General features: G+C 37.3%; 2 protein-coding genes across 4 annotated transcripts; both read right to left on the reverse strand.

Moving 5' to 3' along the window:
* Nucleotides 1-389: 389 nt before the first annotated feature.
* Nucleotides 390-9,829, reverse strand: LOC107582092 (vascular endothelial growth factor receptor 3-like). 3 transcript variants are annotated; one of them, XM_016267826.1, is made up of 8 exons: nucleotides 9,783-9,829; nucleotides 9,094-9,188; nucleotides 8,014-8,135; nucleotides 5,543-5,753; nucleotides 4,287-4,441; nucleotides 2,577-2,721; nucleotides 1,429-1,570; nucleotides 390-1,133 (listed from the first exon to the last, which is right to left on the reverse strand). In XM_016267826.1, the coding sequence occupies exons 2-8, from the start codon at nucleotides 9,149-9,151 to the stop codon at nucleotides 1,046-1,048; spliced, it is 921 nt and encodes a 306-aa protein (XP_016123312.1). In that variant the 5' UTR covers nucleotides 9,152-9,188; nucleotides 9,783-9,829; the 3' UTR covers nucleotides 390-1,045. The 3 variants fall into 3 exon arrangements, with proteins under 3 accessions (XP_016123312.1, XP_016123313.1, XP_016123311.1); XM_016267827.1 differs by lacking the exon at nucleotides 9,783-9,829 and adding an exon at nucleotides 9,743-9,758; XM_016267825.1 differs by lacking the exon at nucleotides 9,783-9,829 and adding an exon at nucleotides 9,259-9,471.
* Nucleotides 9,830-10,652: 823 nt separating this feature from the next.
* On the reverse strand, nucleotides 10,653-17,433 carry LOC107582093 (zinc finger protein 391-like). Its single transcript, XM_016267828.1, has 3 exons — nucleotides 17,248-17,433; nucleotides 15,203-15,446; nucleotides 10,653-14,004 (listed from the first exon to the last, which is right to left on the reverse strand). Exons 1-3 carry the CDS (start codon nucleotides 17,266-17,268, stop codon nucleotides 12,614-12,616), a joined length of 1,656 nt encoding a protein of 551 aa, XP_016123314.1. The 5' UTR covers nucleotides 17,269-17,433; the 3' UTR covers nucleotides 10,653-12,613.
* Nucleotides 17,434-20,295: the final 2,862 nt, after the last annotated feature.

Genomic DNA, 20,295 nt, shown 5'->3' on the forward strand with positions numbered 1-20,295 from the left:
TATTGATTTTGCTTTAAAATTGGTTTGGTTCGAAAATAGAAAAAAAGTGGCTGGCAATATTGTCTAAAATGTAAGTCTTGTTTGTGGAGCTGTTGTATAAGAACAATATGCAAATCACATGATAGTCCACTCTTGACAACAGCAGTCATGCTCATGTGATATTGCTTAATTGTATTTTTTCATGGTCAATAAAGCTAATCAGGGACATGTGTTGTGTATCAGAACTCTTGTCTGAGAAATTACAGGTATTTTTTAATACCTCGGAAGTCTGAAATGGAAAGAGCTTTTTATAAACAGTGGCAATGTCATTTACATAGAGATGAACTCTCTTGAGATTTCTTCAAAGTTGAGCATACATGAACGTATATCTTAATTAGATCAGTAACAACACTGGAGGGTGATTATGTTGTCAAATTATTTTAATAGTTTTAAATTCAAAGATCAAACTTGTGTAAAAAAAAAAAAAAAGAAAAAGTGCAATCATTTCAAAGTGCTTCTAGAGTAATTGGTTCAGTGTTAGTTTGGATCTTATCTACTGTCCTTTCAAGTGAAGCAGAACATTATATACTTATGTAAAGCAATACCCCTAAAATTTCTACATCTGACTAAATGATCGTACAGCTGGCAGACAGTAGTTTTCCTAAAAATAAATGTTAATCAGTTTGAAGAAATGAGCCAACCCAGGACTGGTGGGAAGAAAGAGGCGTTCAATGTCACCTCACAAAAACATCTTTTTAGCATTTCTCAATTTTGCAGGGTTGTTGAATCAATACAGAGAAAACTGCACATCTTTTGTTGAAAAGCACTGCTGCCATCCACACTGGAAAGGACCCATGGTAAAACCATCATTTGTCTCATCTTTGTATACTTTTTCGATTCACCGCATAATTATATATCTGAATAAAGACCCAAGAGCATAACAAAATCTATGGGCAAATCTCTCATTAACACTCTTCCAATGAGAATACCCAATACTCCCTAATCTTTTTTTTCTCTTGTCTTCTTTTCTCTACTCTCCTCTCCAGTCCTGCATCAATCTCACTCTTTACACCAGCGGCTGCTTGTCAGAAGCGGTGGAGGGCAGGGACTCCACGCTGGCTCTGTAGATGGGCTTCTTCTGGGAGCGGTCATCACTGAAAGGATGAGAGAAGGAAATACGACAGACTGAGTGTTTTATCGGGCAGAATAAGAAAAGATTTGGGCCTGAGGGAGAGACGTGGTTAGTGAGAGTTATTTGCACATAAACTACCCTGCCTGGACAGATTTGAGGGAGTGAGAAGATGTAGGGGGGGGAGAAGTGGTCATCAGCATCTACTGATGCTCACAGTAATACACAGACTCCACTCGACATGACGGAGGAGGGCTTGAGGTTAAAAACCCACATGAATCACAGTGAACAACATGACTAGGGCAGTTTTGAGTACTTACATGGGTCCCTTACTCTTCCTCTGTTTGGCTCGGCGGCAGAGGTAAGCTGTCATGGATATCACAACCACCAGAAGGACAAATCCTGCTCCAGATACCATGAGAATAATGCGACCGGTGGTTGTCTCATACCATGCTGCATCCTCTATAAGACACAGACGCAGTCACAAATTATACATCTATCAAACTGACTTTAAAAGTTTTGTTACAAAATAAGAAAAAACAACTACAAACCTAATCAAACTATTTTAACTTGATCGACACTTTGGTATTAGTTGCTCAGCTTTGGGCAGGTGAGCTAATTGTCAGCATTACATCAAATTCAACCCTATCTACATTCTTAAGTTCTTATTGCGATTCATCAGTTCACATTAGTGCAAATAAAATAATTGCTGACTTCAGAGTCTTCAAATCAAAATAATAACTTGCACTTTCTCTGAAACGACGCTCATTATCTGCTGACATCAATTTGATTCCATTCCAATATTTACACTTTGAATCTACTTAACAGTGACTGATATAAATGATGGTTCTTCTGACTTAAAAAAAAATCTGTTATTTCAGAACAAATTACTAAATATCTCTATACATACTGTCAAAATGCTGAAAAATATTGAGATATCGTAAGACATTAAGGCACAATTATCTGTAAAGCTGCTTTGAAACAACATGGAATTGCAAAAAGTGCTCTACCAATAAAAATAACTTAATTTTGAAAGCTATAATGTTCAGTTTTAATACAATGACAGTCAGATATTATAATCCTGATTTAAAGAAAAGTGGCCATGGGGCATCATCTCGAAATTAGTTTTTTATCCTGTCTCATTTAGAAATATGTCATATTATGGAAGTTAAATGGGATCAGTGGGGTCACGGGGTCACAGGGTCAATATTATTGTCTTCCACGGGCTTACATATGTACCACTGTCTAAGCTAATCCATTGGCTCCAAAGGTCTTCCTGTTGTATTCAGATAACTTAAACTGAATATTGGATAAATAGATCAAAGAGGGATTTTGTTTGTTGAACTGTTGTTAGTGCCATTGGATATCAAATGAAATGTTCAAATTATTAACATACTGAACATAAACAAATCAGCTCAAGTTGTTTACTATAAGCTGCACACTGTCGACCCCTTTTTGCTGTTCAGACCTGGTAGAACAGTGATGCTGATTGTACGTTTCTTCATGAGGGAATGCACAGTAGGAGACTGAGCCGAACAGGTGAATCTCCCTCCATCCTGTTCCCTCACATTCTCCAACTTCAGCTTATTGGAAGGCAAAAGCCTGTCCTCTCCCTTAACAGAAAGCAGACACAAACAGACAGGGACGAAGTTATTGAGAAGTGAAAAGCAAAGCAGGAACTACACATGAGATATGACGTAAGAAAGATAAGCCAGAAGTAATAATTTGTATGCAGGGAACCATGGAAGAAGCTGAATTCCCACTTCTGTAAACTTTTTGAATAAAAACAGAAAAAAAAATCCCTGCACCAGTTACAATAAATAATGATAGTGAGAGTAATGAAGAGTAATGAAGTAAAAATAAAACATAACACCATACAATTCAAAGAAAACAAATGCCTGTGCAAAATCCACTCAAAGTACATCATAACCATGCAAATGCTTTTGGCACTAAAGGAACTTCTGCAGCCTGCCAACAAAGTCCATTTCAATTTAAATGAAAGTGAATTAAGAGGTTTCCCAGTCAAGCCAAAGCACCATTGTTTAAGCTAATCAGTTGGCTCCAAATGTCTTCCTGTTTCCTCTGCTGGAGTGCACACACAGAGCACAATAAACAGGTAGCTGCTATATGTCAGACCGTGCTCTGCCATATAAGGGAAGCTTGCTTTTCTGGTTTACTCTGTTCATAAGAATCTGCCAGGTAGACATAAGTGAAAATATGTATTTGAACTGTCAGACATCAGTGACACGTGGTGGAAGACAGACTGTCATTCTGAATAACAGAAGCGAGTCGGTCTACATCTCATGAAATTCTATAGTCATCGATCACCCACACCATGACATTTGGAGGGACTTTTTTTTTTTGGTCTGAGAAACAGAGCATGCACGTGCTTTCTACAGCATGTTACATGTAGTCAAGATTAGCATGTTCAACAGTTACTCACAGATCCAAAATGAACATGGCAAGTGAATTGAGTTTAACCAGCCTTACCAGAAAACAGTTGGTACTGTTTCTCAATACAAGAAATAGCTCACAAAATGTGTTGCCACATGGTGAAATAAACTTCTAGACTTCCAAGATAAACAAATGTTGGCAAATTTTCCGCTGAGGTAGAAGATGCACAAGATGTGACAGATGTTTTCTTTAGCAAACATCTGTCAAGACTCATGTGGCTTATTCCTTTGATTTGAATCGTGTGTGTCAGTTACATCAGTGACGGTACGATTAGCATTCTAACCTTCTACTTAAACTTAAAAGCCAATTTTTGCTCACATTTGGCTGCAGTTTTGGACCATTGCTGCACCAAGCTTTCATATAAAAATAAATCAGAATCAGAATTGATATGAGGAGTGTAGACTAGACTAGACCTCTAAAGACACTTTAGTGTAGATCTACCATACATTCCTGCATTAGCACATTTCCTGTTCTAACTAAATGAGTTGACAATTTTACAACCTTTTACCCAGACCTGTGTGAATAAGCTTATTTTCACTTTAACAGCAAGCTGGCCTTCCAGGTCTTTCTCTCAAATGTATGATTAACCTACATGAAAACAGGCAACTGCAATCCCAATACAGCAGTTTTGTAGTAGACAGAGTAATGCATCATGTTTAAAAGAAACTGTAAAAAAAAATGAAGGAAAAAGGAAAGCAAGAGCATTTGATATTAAATCTTTCACCTCTTTAGCCCAGAAGTACTCCGGTGCCTCAGAAGCTGAAGTAGAACATTCCAGCTCCACATTATCTCCTAATCGTACTTTGAGGTCCTGCACTGAGTTGAAATAACGTGTTAAGTATCCCAAACCAGCCCTGTGCACAGCCACCTCCCGCATATCTGTGAGAGAAAAAGAGAGAACATTTGAGGATAGAGCGGATTAGTCAAAACAGCTCTGCTCCTGGATACATTTGCATAGCAAATAAAAAAAAATTAAATAGGGCATGGAAATTCTGAGCATGTTTTCAGTGCTCAAAAAATAACATGTGTACAGTATATATTTAGTATTATATAAGATATCCTATTCACACATTATTTTCACATATGTATTTATAAAATACACATGTATAAACATCATCAGTCAGTAAGATTGTTTGAAAGAAATTAATGCTTTTATTCAGCAAGGATGCATAAAATTTATCAAAAGTGACAGTAAAGACTTTTAAATAGATTTAGATCAAATAAATGCAGTTCTTATGAACTTTCTATTCATCACAGTTTTTTTTTTAAAGCAGACTAAACATTTTTCAACATTGATAATTACAGAAAAATGTTTCCAAATCAGTATATTAGAATGATTTCTGAAGGATCATTTTACACTAGAGACTGGAGTAATGACTGCTGAAAATTTTGCTTCACCATCAAATACCTACATTTTTTATTTATTTTTTTAAATGCAGCATTGGGGAGCATAAGAGACTTCTTTCAAAAAACATCAAAAAATCTTATCGACCGCAAATTTTTAAACAGTATTGTAACTTGTTGGTGACAGCGATAGATTATCATCAATTATTATAGTATATTACGTTCAAGTTCGCTGTAATAATACAATGTGAGCATGGATCATCTTGTCTCCTTCCGATTATTCATACTGAACATTTCTGTATCGATTCATCTGTTTTTTCCACTCAGTTTTTCCCAATAAATCTCCACTGTCAACTCATCCCTGGCCACTGTAAAGCCCACAATCAATACCAATATGGATTTTGTCATCTTGAGAGATAAAGAGTTTTATTTGTCATCTAATCTTTAAATCCCAAATATAAAATTTCCTTTCAACAAAATGTCAGATGCAACTTGACTCACATACAGCGATGGAAAGACTGACGCATCAGGACAATCTAGACACATATGGATCAATTTTTGTATGTACCAATCAATGGGGATTTGCATCACAGACCATTAGTACTTTTCATGCTGCCCTAGATGTCTCTTACTCACAGTGTATGGGGATGGTGAAGGGTTGGGAGGAGTTGTCTGCTGCAGAAGTGTTCTCAGAGACGCAGCGGTATGGACCCTCAGAATAGGACTGGATGCTGGCGATGAAGAGGAGTAGTCTGCCTTCCTCCCTTCTCACATCCACGTCATACAGAAAACACCGGCGGTAGAAATAAGCCTGATCTGACTCTAGCCGAAACCACTTATTCATGTACTGTTGGGAAGAAAAAGAAAGAAATATTTCACTCCAGTAGCTTACAAACTGAATATGATGCTCATTTGACTTCAACTTAATATATTAACAGCATGTGATTTACTTTGACTACTTTAGTGGTGCCTTTTTTTTGTCCTTTTGGGGCAAAAAAAAACTTAAATCTTAAAAATATATATTTTTATAACAAATTTTGTAATAACATTTTCATCTTTGGTGAACATATAAAATAATAGGCAGCTGTTTTACAGAACAGTTTGAACATTTAGACAAATATAAAAATATCTATGTGTTTTTTGTTGAGTCTCATATTTGATTTGGCCAAAAAGTAAGATGATATACCGATAGCTTTGTAAATCAATATGATCTTTATAACAGTATATCAGACTACATAGATAAAATGCATATAAATATCAGTTGTTACTCTGTATCTCCCATATGTATTTGTACTATTGTGGTTATTGCAAAACATTTAATGCAATGCAATACAATGCCAATTGAGAGATGTACACATAAACATTCCTCAAAAGGCTGATGCATCATATTTTATACTCACATATTAATATTATTTTTCCAATATATATATATATATATATATATATATATATATGGATGATTAAACCTAAGCTGCTTCAGCCCGGTAAATGTTAGTAATAATATCAAAGTTCTTACATTTTCTTAATTAAAATCAGTAACAATTTCACAGCAAAAAGACACTTGTACCATGACCAGAAGGGAGACTTTGTTTTTAATTATCCTAAAATGCCTTTAACTTGCTTATAAAGTAAACTATCATTCACATGACAGAAGGAAATGTAGTAGAATGTGTAAAACAGGTTTTTCCATCAACATTTTGATCATGTTGATGATTCAGTTGCCAACACTTGCTAAATTTGATGAAGCATGTTACACTTGGAGGAAGAAGACTATTCGGGGCACTGGCACTTGGGTTTCACTAACACAGGTTAATGAGAGATTGCAAAACAAAACATCTGTCTTTGTGATTGGTGGTATAGAAACCATGTTTTGCTCGAATGCGTTTAGATAGCTGGAAAAGGTGACAAACAGGCTCTGCGCTGACAGAAGCAGCAGATGCTGTGAATCCTCCAAAGGCCCCTCACTGCCAGATACTAATTAAACCCAGAATAACAGCTCTCAGAAGCTCAGTAAAACACACACTGCCTCCTGCTGTTTAAATACCAGTTGCAGTCTTGATCTCCAGACAAATAAATTCAAAATAATGCTATTGTTCTTTATTTGATATTTCCCTATAGGATTGTTTACAAAATCATGAGCAGTTGTGTTGATATTTGAGAGTAAGCGTCCCTGACAGCTTTGTTTGTAATTTTAGATCTCTCACTTTTTGTTTATACAGTATTCAAAAATCAGTAACAATTTCACAGCAAAAAGACACTTGTACCATGACCAGAAGGGAGACTTTGTTTTTAATGATCCTAAAATGCCTTTAACTTGCTTATAAAGTAAACTATCATTCACATGACAGAAGGAAATGTAGTAGAATGTGTAAAACAGGTTTTTCCATCAACATTTTGATCATGTTGATGATTCAGTTGCCAACACTTGCCAAATTTGATGAAGCATGTTACACTTGGAGGAAGAAGACTATTCGGGGCACTGGCACTTGGGTTTCACTAACACAGGTTAATGAGAGATTGCAAAACAAAACATCTGTCTTTGTGATTGGTGGTATGGAAACCATGTTTTGCTCGAATGTGTTTAGATAGCTGGAAAAGGTGACAAACAGGCTCTGCGCTGACAGAAGCAGCAGATGCTGTGAATCCTCCAAAGGCCCCTCACTGCCAGATACTAATTAAACCCAGAATAACAGCTCTCAGAAGCTCAGTAAAACACACACTGCCTCCTGCTGTTTAAATACCAGTTGCAGTCTTGATCTCCAGACAAATAAATTCAAAATAATGCTATTGTTCTTTATTTGATATTTCCCTATAGGATTGTTTACAAAATCATGAGCAGTTGTGTTGATATTTGAGAGTAAGCGTCCCTGACAGCTTTGTTTGTAATTTTAGATCTCTCACTTTTTGTTTATACAGTATTCAGGCCTGCAGCACTGCAGAGGGCATGCACAGACAGCAACAATAACCCAAACCCTTCTCAATTCCCATGACAAACAAGGTGTCATTTCAGTTTCAATCTGCTGTTTCCTTGACATTTACAGACAAATGCACATCAAAGCACATTGTGTCACAGATCTTTCCTTGCCATTGTGTGTAAGTGCCCTTACCTTGGAGAACCTCTCAAAGTGCACTGTGCTCATGTTCAACTCGGATTCTGTATCCAAACACTCCAATGTCACATCCTGTCCTTCCAGAATGGGCTCAGATGGACCGTTTACCTCCAAAGACGCTGAAGAACAGTAAAATAATACAAAAGAATAGTTAGAATAGTAAAACAAAACAATGTCGAATTTACCAGGTTTATAGAATAATGCAACAATTGCATCCATATGGGATACCCAACAGAATTAGTTTAGTATCTCATACGGAGGCAGCTGCTTTTTGTCACTCGTCTGATATTTATAACAAAAATCAGCTTATTTGTTTACCTAACTAGCCTATATGTAATATTCCAGAATATGCTCTATTTTTTCTAAACTTCCTGGTCTGTATACTTTGTTTGCACACCAACAGGAACATGAGAAAGCATATTTACATGCTATCTGATGCACACTGTTGTTAAAACCAAGGTAAAGCATAGTATAAATACAGAAACACAGGTATATTTTTTGCCTTAAAGTCTCAAGTGCAATATTAATGAAACCATTCTTATTGTCAAGCAAACATGAACGTGCTTTTGAACAAAAACAGTTTCCTTCAAATGTTGTCTAACTGGATGGTCAAGATAGTGTGCATCAGGTGAGGTGGCAAATTCCTTAATATATCTTCTGCTTAATATGATGCTTTGTGCTCTGTAACGTTTCGCAAACAGGAAGAATTTCGTTTTCACTTAACTGCAAAAGTACCCTGGATTACCCCTGAAGAAGGAAACTGTTGATAGTTCAGACTAATTCGATTTTGAGGTGTGCAATTCTGAACGTTTAGATACATTTTCGTTTGTGCAAGCTTTAGTGTAAACGTCAGCCAGAAATACAAGAAAAGGCTAAGTGAAAAATAATACAATAAAAAACAATAATACCATTTTTTTTTTACTTTAGAAAATTGGGACATCTTAGCTCTGCCCTATTTATTTTGTTTTTACAGATATACTGGCAGATTGAGTTTGGTATTATAACATTTATCCTAGGCTGAAACCGTGAAAGGCATAAAAATAATAGTTTTGCGAAAACAAGCAAAATGTTATATACCTGTGGATCTTTGGAGAAAGGTGACCGCCACGATTGTGATGAGAATATAGCCTCTCATTTTGAAGGATATTGACTTCTGCGTTTGAGAGCAAGTTCTGTCGAAATGAAAGTTTGTAAACACAATTTATGAGCGCGGAAGAAGGTGGAGCATGCACGACAACTTACCGTGCTATTGTTTCTTTTGTAGCCTATTTATTACAAAGATACACCTATGCACTAATATAATGTTTCAAATACATTTATTTGTTCTTAAGTTGTTCTGTCATATTATAAAAATACTTAGAGACAACACTATCTTAAGCCATGGTATCAAAACATATCGAACACCTCGTCCAAATAAGCGTATGCGTCACTTGTATCTAACCCAATTAGTGTTCAGAAGTTGTGAGTGACATTTAATGAAAAAGCACTTCTGTTTCTTCTGGTGCCTATCAAGGCGTTTTTAAATGTTTTGTTTCGTTTTTGTGATCTGCAATAAAGCAATAAATAATGCCAGGACTACTTAAATTTGCCAATGTTGCGGTTACTTCCTCAGAGACCACAATTCCTTTCTAAAAAGTCTATTTTAAGACAGGCGACGCGTTACATTTAGATACTGAAAATTTTTTTGAAATCTTCCATACATTTAAAACTGTTTATTGTAGCCTACCTACATTTGTCATGACATCCTTAAAATCATTTTACCTTACCATGCTATCATTTCATAACAAACTGAATGCGTGGCCATTTCAACCGCAGCTGCTGGGTATGATGTTTATTATTGCTGAGAGACTAGGTCTATGTGATTTTTTTACTTTATATGAATGGCTATGGTTAATGGATTCTCTTTACCTTTCATTTCATTAAGATGTCGATGCAAACATTTGATACTTTGCATGTAATTTGTATATACATGCATCCCTGTGCAAAGCTTTCTTTGAATAGAAGAAATTATTTGTGAATACCAAAAGGTCATGTTAAGGCTAATACATTTTGAAAAGAAACACTTTACATGCGCGTAAATACATCTGGAGTGAATCTTCTCTTACCAGCAAAAAATATATAATAAAAACCTTGACCCAGGTCACTGCCACTAAACTGGAAGGAAGAAAAATAATAAACATGCAGGTTAGAATGTACTTAGTAGTAGGCCGTTAAATAATACATAGCCTAGGAAATTTGAAGAGGGCAGAACAGTAGGTAGGGAACAATAGAAATTTCCTAGTCTAAAGTTCATTGACCTTACAGTAATTTCAGATAATCACAGGTGACTGTAATGACTCAGCAAAGGTGAATTCTTTAGGAAGCGCAATTATAATTGTAGTTTTGAAATGTATCTGTAGGAGGCTACTTGTTGTTTGTTGTAGACAAAGTTTCATGTCTTATAATGAGAATATGTAACCCCAAGACATGGTTCAAGGGTTGTGGTCTGAAATGAATCACAAATGTTACAGATAAAAGTTAATCAACAAAACAGAATACCTCAGTAAACCAAACTGGTATCACTAGAGTCATAAAGTTGAACATATAAACTCCAAACTCTTAAAATTTTAATTCCAAAAAAGGTACATCAACCTTTATTTTATTGACATATGTGTACACAATGCACATATAGACTTGAGCTAAACTGACAGATGTACAAGACGTATCTGAAGCTCTGGGTTGAGAGGTCATTGACCAACAACATTCACAATACTGCATAAGGAGGGTTCACGTATCAACAGTGTAATTTTAAAGATACAAAATGGACACAAAAATAATGTACAATTCATTTCCCCTGATAGTGTTGCCAAACTTTAATTCTAAGTGATAATACTTACAGATATCTTTAACAACAACCCTTTGGCCAATTGTAAAAATGGCATCCCCTCACTTCATGCAGTCTTGTGTACTGTCAGTCCCTGCAGAGACCACAAATACAGTAAGCAACACCTGGAACGTACATCAAATATTCTGATAAGGTCATAATATTCATCCCCACACAAGAGCATCATTTAATTTAAAAAACACATTAATTCTAAAACCACACTTGAATGTGTGATGAATAATCTCGATGGCCATATTTTACTTTTGAAGCCAGAATCTAAAGATTTTGTCTTTTAGTTTGCATGTGCTTTTCAAGCTTCCATTAAGACAGTCAGAAAGAAGGGCACTGCTACTTCAGCAGACAACTGTGCTCTGTCAATTTCAGGCTTAAAACCTCGAGTTAAAACCTAAGAAACCAATTGGAAACATTTTCATCCATTCTTCAATCCGCTTGTCCTCTGTAGGGATGTGGGGATACTGGGGCCTATCCCAGCATCTTGGGCCACAGGCCGGACAGATGGCCAATCCACCACACATTCACACCTTCAGACAGTTTAGCTGCTCCAATTAACATATGTTGCATGATTTTGGATTATGGGGGAAACCAGAGCACCAAGAGGAATCTCACGGCAACACAGAGAGAACATGCAAACTCCACACAGAAAGGCCTCAGGCTCAAACTGGTGACCTGAGGCAACAATGCTACCCTCTGAACCACCATGCGGCCCTCCAATCAGCACCTTTTCTTAATGACCCAGTTCATTATCAAAACAGCATCAGAAGTTTGTTAAACTAAAAAGAAATATAAGCTTTAAAAAAAAAAAACTTGCAAAACTGCTAAATACTCCCACATACAAATATACAGTGCTAAAATGTCAAATAAAGCACTTTTCCATTATCAGGCTGAATGGCTGTAAGTGATACCAGTTGTGGTACGAGTCGCGTTTAGTACAAAGTACAAATACAAACCATTCCATTTGTGGATTTCTCAGCACATCTATCTAACCATCCTCAGGCCAGGAGAATCATGCTTGAAGAACTGCTTTAGTGACATGGAGACTCATGAGTTTTGCCAACAAGCCATCTTCTCTTTGCTTTCTGGTAACCTTTCGGCCCGATGGTGGAAAAACTAGCTCAGGTTTCGTAATGTTTATGCACAAATACCTTAATACTGATAGGCAAAGCTACTTATTTAAATTTTAAGGTGCAGTTTCACAATAAAGGTTGTCACAATTTTACTTTTTTAGAGGCACACATCACAGGTTAAAGAATCTTACGTGATCAAAACTAGAATGTTAAGTCTGATGTCGCCACCATTTCCGGGTCCAAAAGCTCTATCAGATGCCAAAAGCAAACAACAAATGGTGCCAATATTCAGTACACTCACAGTGTGCTGTAATACTACCAAAAAATCATGATCCTAAGCTTTTTCTCCATACCAAAATCTCAGATGTCTAGACAATGAAATAAAATACTGGTGTCCAGCACACTGTGAGCCCGGAGATTGTAGTGTACACTGCAAGTTTTTAAAAGCTTAGTTTAAATTAGACAGCATTCTCAATTAAAGTTTATAGCTTCTTGGACACAAACAATGTTTCTTACATCATGACTTAAGAGTGTGAGGGGACTGATATCAGCAGGTTTTAAATGGGCTCAACATCTGCTTTAACATTTCATATTAAAGTTGCTTTTATCTTCCCTCTCTTTTGGAGTCAGAAATGTTTGTTGTTTTTGTCTAATCTATAGTTTTGTCTGAGTTGCTCTCTTCCTTTTCTCTCTCTTCCTTAGAGTAGTGCTGCAATGTCTGGTGTCTGTTTCTAGACGGAGCATCTGGAAAACGCTGACCGCAGTCCTCGCAGGCATACGGAAGGGCCTCTTTGTCCCCATCCCCTCTTAACTGCACTTTATTGGGCGGACTCCTCTCTTCCATCTCCCGGAGATGGATCTGGTTGAGACTGGAGACTTGAATTCTCTGGAAATCTGAAACTGAGGATGATGCAGAGGCAGCCAGACTAGGCCTGCCCACCGAGTTTGGCTCCGTCACGATCCCGTGAACCGTGCGGTGATGAAAGCGAATACCAGAACGGTTTGAAAAACTCTTCCCACAGAGGCCGCACATGAAAGGCCTCTCGCCGGTGTGGATGCGAGTGTGGATCTTCAGAGCCCCGGACTGAGTAAAGCACTTTCCACACTGACCGCAGCGGTACGGTTTCTCCCCTGTGTGAATTCGCTGATGCGCTCTCACCCCAGCTAAGTGTGGGAAACCCCTCCCGCAATAAGTACAAGTGTATGGCCTCTCTCCGGTGTGAATTCGCCGGTGAATCTTAAGCGCCCCGGACTGGCTGAAGCTCTTTCCGCAGTCGGTACAGCTGTAGGGCCGGGCACCTGTGTGTACGTTGAGGTGGATGCGCAGATTGCTATGCGAGTTGAACGCACGGCCACACTCGGCGCACAGGAAGCCGCCCACTTTGGATGCATGGTGGGTTCGCTGGTGCTGCAGCAATTGCGATGGCCGAGGGAAAGAAGCATTGCAGTGCATGCATGGGAGCTGCTGCAAGCCCTCCTGTTGCGTGTGGCCCTGCTGATGGCGCAGGAGCTGGGCGCAGGTGGGGAAGGTGCGCTGACAGGACAGGCAAGGAAAGGACGGGAGCGTACATGACGTGCTGGTGGAGAGAGGGCAGTGATGGTGGTGGTGATGGTAGTGGTGATGGGAAACATGTGCCTCTGGGTCCTTTTGTTGGCGTAGAAGTTGGCTACAGGTTTGAAACCCACGGTGGCAGCATAGACACGCAAAGGCCTGAACTGGTGGAACACCCGGGGACTCGGAATTTGCCTGAGGGATTGGGCTATGGGTGCTAGAGCCTTTGTCTTCCTGCTGGGGGTGAGCAGATGTGCTGCTGGGCTCTGTGTTTTCCTCTTCCAGAGAGAGACCCAAACCTAGACACAAGCCCAGGCTGACAGGAGCAGGGCTGGGTTCTTTGGTCTGCTGCGGAGGGGTGGATTGGGGGGACGAAGGTGGTTGGATCTGTGAGGCTGGGCTGGTTCTGGGTTTCAGGGTGTGGACTGAGGAACTAGAAGGAGATGAGGAAAGAGGGCAGCCAGAACATGTGCAGGCACGATGCTCAACTACAAAAGAGAGAAATGAGAATGCAGAAAATGAGTCAATATAAATCTATGAAGCAGTGAGTAGAAGATAGATAAACATGATAAAACTTAATATTAAACTATTTCCTGGCAGGGTTGGGAACAGAGAACCGGTTGTTATTCAGAAGAAGGTTCTAATCAACCTTTCTGGGTTTATTTTATGATAATGACCTGCTGACTCATAATATTATAATTATTATCTCTTCCTTAATATATATATATATATTAATATATAGTTAGGACTGGATTGCATATGGGGTGTCTGATCTGCATTAGAAAGCCTGTGAACTCAACTTCTGCAGCAAGAATAATTTGTTAATGTATTTTAATATACAGGTGCATCTCAATAAATTAGAATGTCGTGGAAAAGTTCATTTATTTCAGTAATTCAACTCAAATTCTGAAACTTGTGTATTAAATAAATTAAATGCACACAAACTGAAGTAGTTTAAGTCTTTGGTTCTTTTAATTGTGATGATTTTGGCTCACATTTAACAAAAACCCACCAATTCACTATCTCAACAAATTAGAATATGGTGACATGCCAATCAGCTAATCAACTCAAAACACCTGCAAAAGTTTCCTGAGCCTTCAAAATGGTTTCTCAGTTTGGTTCACTAGGCTACACAATCATGGGTTCAGACTGCGGATCTGACAGTTGTCCAAAAGACAATCATTGACACCCTTCACAAGGAGGGTATGTCACAAACATTCATTGCCAAAGAAGATGGCTGTTCACAGAGTGCTGTATCCAAGCATGTTAACAGAACGTTGAGTGGAAGGAAAAATATGCACAACCAACCGAGAGAACCGCAGCCTTATGAGGATTGTCAAGCAAAATCGATTCAAGAATTTGAGTGAACTTCACAAGGAATGGACTGAGGCTGGGGTCAAGGCATCAAGAGCCACCACACACAGACGTGTCAAGGAATTTGGCTACATAAATGTATTTTTATGTGCTGTATCTGTTCTGTTGAAATCTAAAATAATCTCATCATTTGGCAACAGGCTTCAGAGGCAAGTAGATGCAATAAGTAAATGCTTCTGAAGTACAAAAAGAATTGAAACTGTTACCAGGAATCAATCAATTCTGCATGTTTCCCAATCCTATTTCATGAGAATAAAGGGTATTTATAACACAGCGGTACAGCAACCTTACAGTCTATTTTAATATACTCACCATTGCTTTCATGGTGTCTGAGTTCCCTTTCCCTTTCCTCAGAATGCAGACCAAACTGAACAGCACTTTTCACCCGGCTCTGTCTGGATGGGGTAGACTGGGGAGGATGAGAGACTTTGAGCCAAGCAGAACTCACTGTCTCCTCAGTACGTTGCTCTCTCAGTGGATGTCCAGTGACTGAAGCATTCGCAGCCATAAGGTCACCAATAAAATTTTGCATATCCAGCCATGAGCATGGACCAGCCTGCATTAAATAATATCCATTGTATAATATTAGTTGTAAATACTGTAAAATAATTTTAATATAAGATAATATAATATATAGTATAATATAACTATAATATATCATATCATGTTTAAATACAGTGGGTACGGAAAGTATTCAGACCCCCTTATTTTGAACCTCCACGTCCCATCTGTGCTTTAAATACATTTAATTCAAAATAAATCTATAATATTTTAGATAAAATACACTTTTTAGTCGTGTCCCCAGGTTTTCACTCAGTGCTGTTACCCTAACACATTCCACCCTCTGAAAAACTGGGAAAATTCCAAAATTTTCAACATGATATTGCAACATCTGCATCTTCTAAAGACAATGAAATGACCTAAAGCATGAGGTCCCATTTTCTTTTCTGCATATTTGATTATATTGTAATGATGACTGGGAGTGTCAATATTAACATACCCTCCTGTTACCTAAATTATTTCTTAGATATTTCTTGTTTATTTTAAAAATACAAATATTTGGTGAAACACTATAATTTGCTGAGTATTCTCATAATATTAGCATGTACTCCATGTGGCTATATTATATGTATTTACTCATTTAAAATCTCAATCCTGTTACTTTCAGTCCTGTTACTCTTATACTCATATATCCTATACTCATATATAGTAACTAAGTAACAGTAACAGGAGTGAGTAGTGTCATCTGATTTATTAATGTAAATATTAGGCTACATCCATATTAATCTAGATAAATTTGAAAATGCATCTTTTTCTCTACGTTTTGGCCTTCTATCCACACTGAGACAATGTTTTTGCCCAGAGAAAACTTGTGGTTGTTGCTGCGTTCTTGTTTTATATTACATTCCTGCAAGTATGACAGAAAATGTACTTGCGATTTCTGTCCTGTGGCAATTGTGTATTAGACCCATACATGGAATGGCGTTTGAATGTGACCTGCGGTGTAAGAAAACAATGTCCAGAAAAACTGAAAAGGCATTTTTTGTTAAGTTTATGGGCCTTTCCTCGAGTTATTAAAAATACAGGTAAAAGGCGTGTAAATAATCAATACAGACAATTTCTTCATATTAACACTGACCTATTTTACTTTTGTTATTATTATTTAATAATAAATTATAATAAATTACATTTTAACACTTAAAACGCACCAGCACATGTGTTTCACTATATCAGTGTGGACATCTCATAGACTTCCATTGTTTTTTTGGTTTTGTTTTTTTATCAGGTTAATGATATTTTATCATTATTATTATTTTCATAACCCGTCCTCTACCCCTACACATAACCCTTAACAAAAACTTCTGCAGACCACTAGATTTAAATAGAAACATGACTCTCTCTTTTCTTTTCTTTTTGTTACAAGTGAGGTCAGCTCACTAGTCAATGTTCAACATTAAAATACTTTCATTTTTATTTTTTGGAAGCAAATGGCACCCATTCGGTGGAATGGACCGTATGCAGATTTCTTAACACTGGATTAAAATAAATAAATGACTTCAAGCAATGGGATAACGAGGTCATAGAATAAATCGCATCATGAGAAAATGACACCTTTAGGTACGCGTAACAAGATGCCATGATACAAGTGTTTAGCGTACGGTAAGCGATAGCGAGACATCGTACTAAATAACAAAACATTTCCATCGATCCGTAGCCTATCGCTGTGCTGGTACAGGTACGCCAATAAAATGCTTCCGTCTGCGTTTTTGTCGCCTTTGGTATTTCTCAAAGCCATGAAACACATTACACGCCCCTTTTAAGGCTACTTCCTCGTGTTTATTTTGGCATGTACTCACTGCGAGTCTGTCTTTGTCCATTTGTGAAGCGCCCTTACATAATCGAGTGTGCAACTCTATGTCTAGGCTAATGTCAGGTTAGGCGTTTCTGTCATTTGGTAAACAGAGAAACGCGGGTTTAATCATTGTTGTCTCTTGACTCTTCTGCCCCACTTCTGTTACAGTCTAGAGCTGCTCATAACGCCATCTTCCTCCATCGACAGCAGTGTATTTCCGGGATATGAATCATGTGACTACATCCTAATTTATTTATACCAATGCTCTAGCCTACAGTTATGTACCATAACAACCGACTGTGTCATATCAGATTCATATGATATGTGTGTGTGTGTGTGTGTGTGTGTGTGCAACTCTATGTCTAGGCTAATGTCAGGTTAGGCGTTTCTGTCATTTGGAAAACCGAGAAACGCGGGTTTAATCATTGTTGTCTCTTGACTCTTCTGCCCCACTTCTGTTACAGTCTAGAGCTGCTCATAACGCCATTTTCCTCCATCGACAGCAGTGTATTTCCGGGATATGAATCATGTGACTACATCCTAATTTATTTATACCAATGCTCTAGCCTACAGTTATGTACCATAACAACCGACTGTGTCATATCAGATTCATATGATATGTGTGTGTGTGTGTGTGTGTGTGTGTGTGTGTGTGTGGAACAGAACTCTCCTAAAACTATAGCTACAAAATATTTCCAGATGTGTCACGCTCACAAATGGAAATGGTACAGAGGTGACAGACTTTGACACCGCTGACATATCTCTCTGTTATGTCTTTGCCAGTAAATAACATAACAATTGTAATAGACCGAATTATGATCCAATTCAGGGAGTAATGGAGTATAAATATATAATTACTATAGAGTATTGTTAAATTGGAATTAACTCGTTGTGACAGATGTCCCTTTTTTACATTTGATACCCTGCCCATTAGAAAAGAAAGAAAGAAAGAACATTAAAGGTGCCATAGAATGCATTGATACAATATTTTACATTTGATACATTTGAGACTGAATCTGGGTTCTAACTGGACATCTATCAAGTTTATAGGTTACTAGGAAATCTACTATAAAGACTATAAAGAAGGTTATGAAAATTGTATCTGGCATATATGTGAATGGTCATGAACAAGAATATGATGCTCATGTTCAGTGTTGGGGAAAGTTACTTTTAAAAGTAATGCATTACAATATTGCGTTACTCCATAAAAAAGTAACTAATTACGTTACTTAGTTACTTTTTATGGAAAGTAATGCGTTACGTTACTTTTGCATTACCTTTTTAATATGGACAGGGCTTGCTTGTTTGATTTTAAAATAAAAAGTTCTATTTTTGGCAAATATAAAAGCCTTTTCACACCAAAAGGGAAATTAATAAGCCCCAGGCTGAAGGAAAAGTAAATTTACGTCCGTACCATAGAATGCAGAAGAAGAAATTTCAGCACACTTCAGCAATAAAAAAAGACACACAAATGTTTGTCTAGAGTAGCTTGCATTACTTATTTGAAAAAGTTACTCAGATATTCTCTTGTAAATTAAAAAGTAATGCATTACTTTACTAGTTACTTGAAAAAAGTAATCTGATTACATAACTCGCATTACTTGTAATATATTACCCCAACACTTCTCATGTTTATCTGCATATTCTATATGATCTGTTTCTGTTGAGCATATGATATGATCAGTTAAAACACTGAATTTAGAACATTATTACTTTAAATTCACATATTTACTGAAATTACTTTCTGTATGAATACATAAATAGCCAACAGTGAATCCATGTGGGCTGATCTCAGCTTGGTTTCTTTAAGAATCCTACTTTTTTTGTATAAAATTATGAAATCTCATTTGTTGTTGATGTTGTTTTTAATTTGTAGATGATGTAATGATGTTGTTTATGCCACATTATGGAGCAACTGAATTTAGCGCAACACTGCATATATACATGTATATAATTGTTTGGTCACTAGATGGAGCCATGAAGACAGACGTTTTCCGTGAAAACAGCAGTTCTGTAGGCTACACATACCAGGAGACACTACCTCAGCCTAATGTAGACTACTTGAATTCCACTCCTCCTTTAGAAATAAATAAATAAAAAGGATTTTTGTTCACTAAAGAAATGAACTGTAATACCCATAATGATTTATGTTGTTTACATTTGTAAGGACACATCATGGAGGGGCTCTACATTTTGCTGTTGAAGATCTAATGCTAGCTGGTTCACACTGAGGTTAGTCAAAATTATGTTACTACAGGAATAGACTGGTATGGAGTGGTCATGCAACATTGATCAAAATTTGCATCTCTTTAGATTTTTAAAGTACTACATAAGAATGTACTAAGTGTGCACTTATCATGCTTATCATGATGTTTATTTCAAGCGAACAAGAGTGCTTTCTCATTTCAAATAACTGTAAGACCACTACAAAGTGAACAGCAGTCGAGCTTAAGCATTTAAAGGTCTCCACTTTTTCTTTTTTTTTTGCAGCTGGGAGAGGATGAGTGGGTGGAGGTGGAGGAGGAAAAAGAAACAAGACAGTTTTGGTGTCGTGGTGAGAATGGAGGAAATGGACAAAATGGTTAACATTTCTGAGGCAAATTAGCAGATCAAAGTTTTTGTGGGGGGAAAAGGAAGTATAGATATAGTCTTCAAATTCATTTGACAAAACTAACTCTACACAGAAGCACTGTCTATATTAAAGGCACAATATGTAATATTTTTTATTAAACTATCCAAAAACCTCTAGAACAGTGTTACATATTTTGCTGACTTGTGTATTTACACTATCCCAAATGTTTCGAAGAATGTTTAAATCCAGAGAAATAAGCAATTCATTTTGTCGCCTGCTAATGACGTCATAACCCCTCGATTTCCGGTTTTGTTTTGTAGAAAATATGGAAACACCAAAGGTTCTGAAACCGGCTGGAGATGTCGATTCCCAAGGTGGTTGGCAACAGCTGGACTGTGAATGGACAGGAGAGTGCATGATCCAGTATAAATCGGTCCAGGCGATGGTTAGGAAAACAATAAAAACACAAAAGCGTACTTT

Source organism: Sinocyclocheilus grahami, unplaced genomic scaffold, assembly GCF_001515645.1.
Source record: "Sinocyclocheilus grahami isolate Dianchi unplaced genomic scaffold, SAMN03320097.WGS_v1.1 scaffold40.1, whole genome shotgun sequence".
Classification (NCBI taxonomy): domain Eukaryota; kingdom Metazoa; phylum Chordata; class Actinopteri; order Cypriniformes; family Cyprinidae; genus Sinocyclocheilus; species Sinocyclocheilus grahami.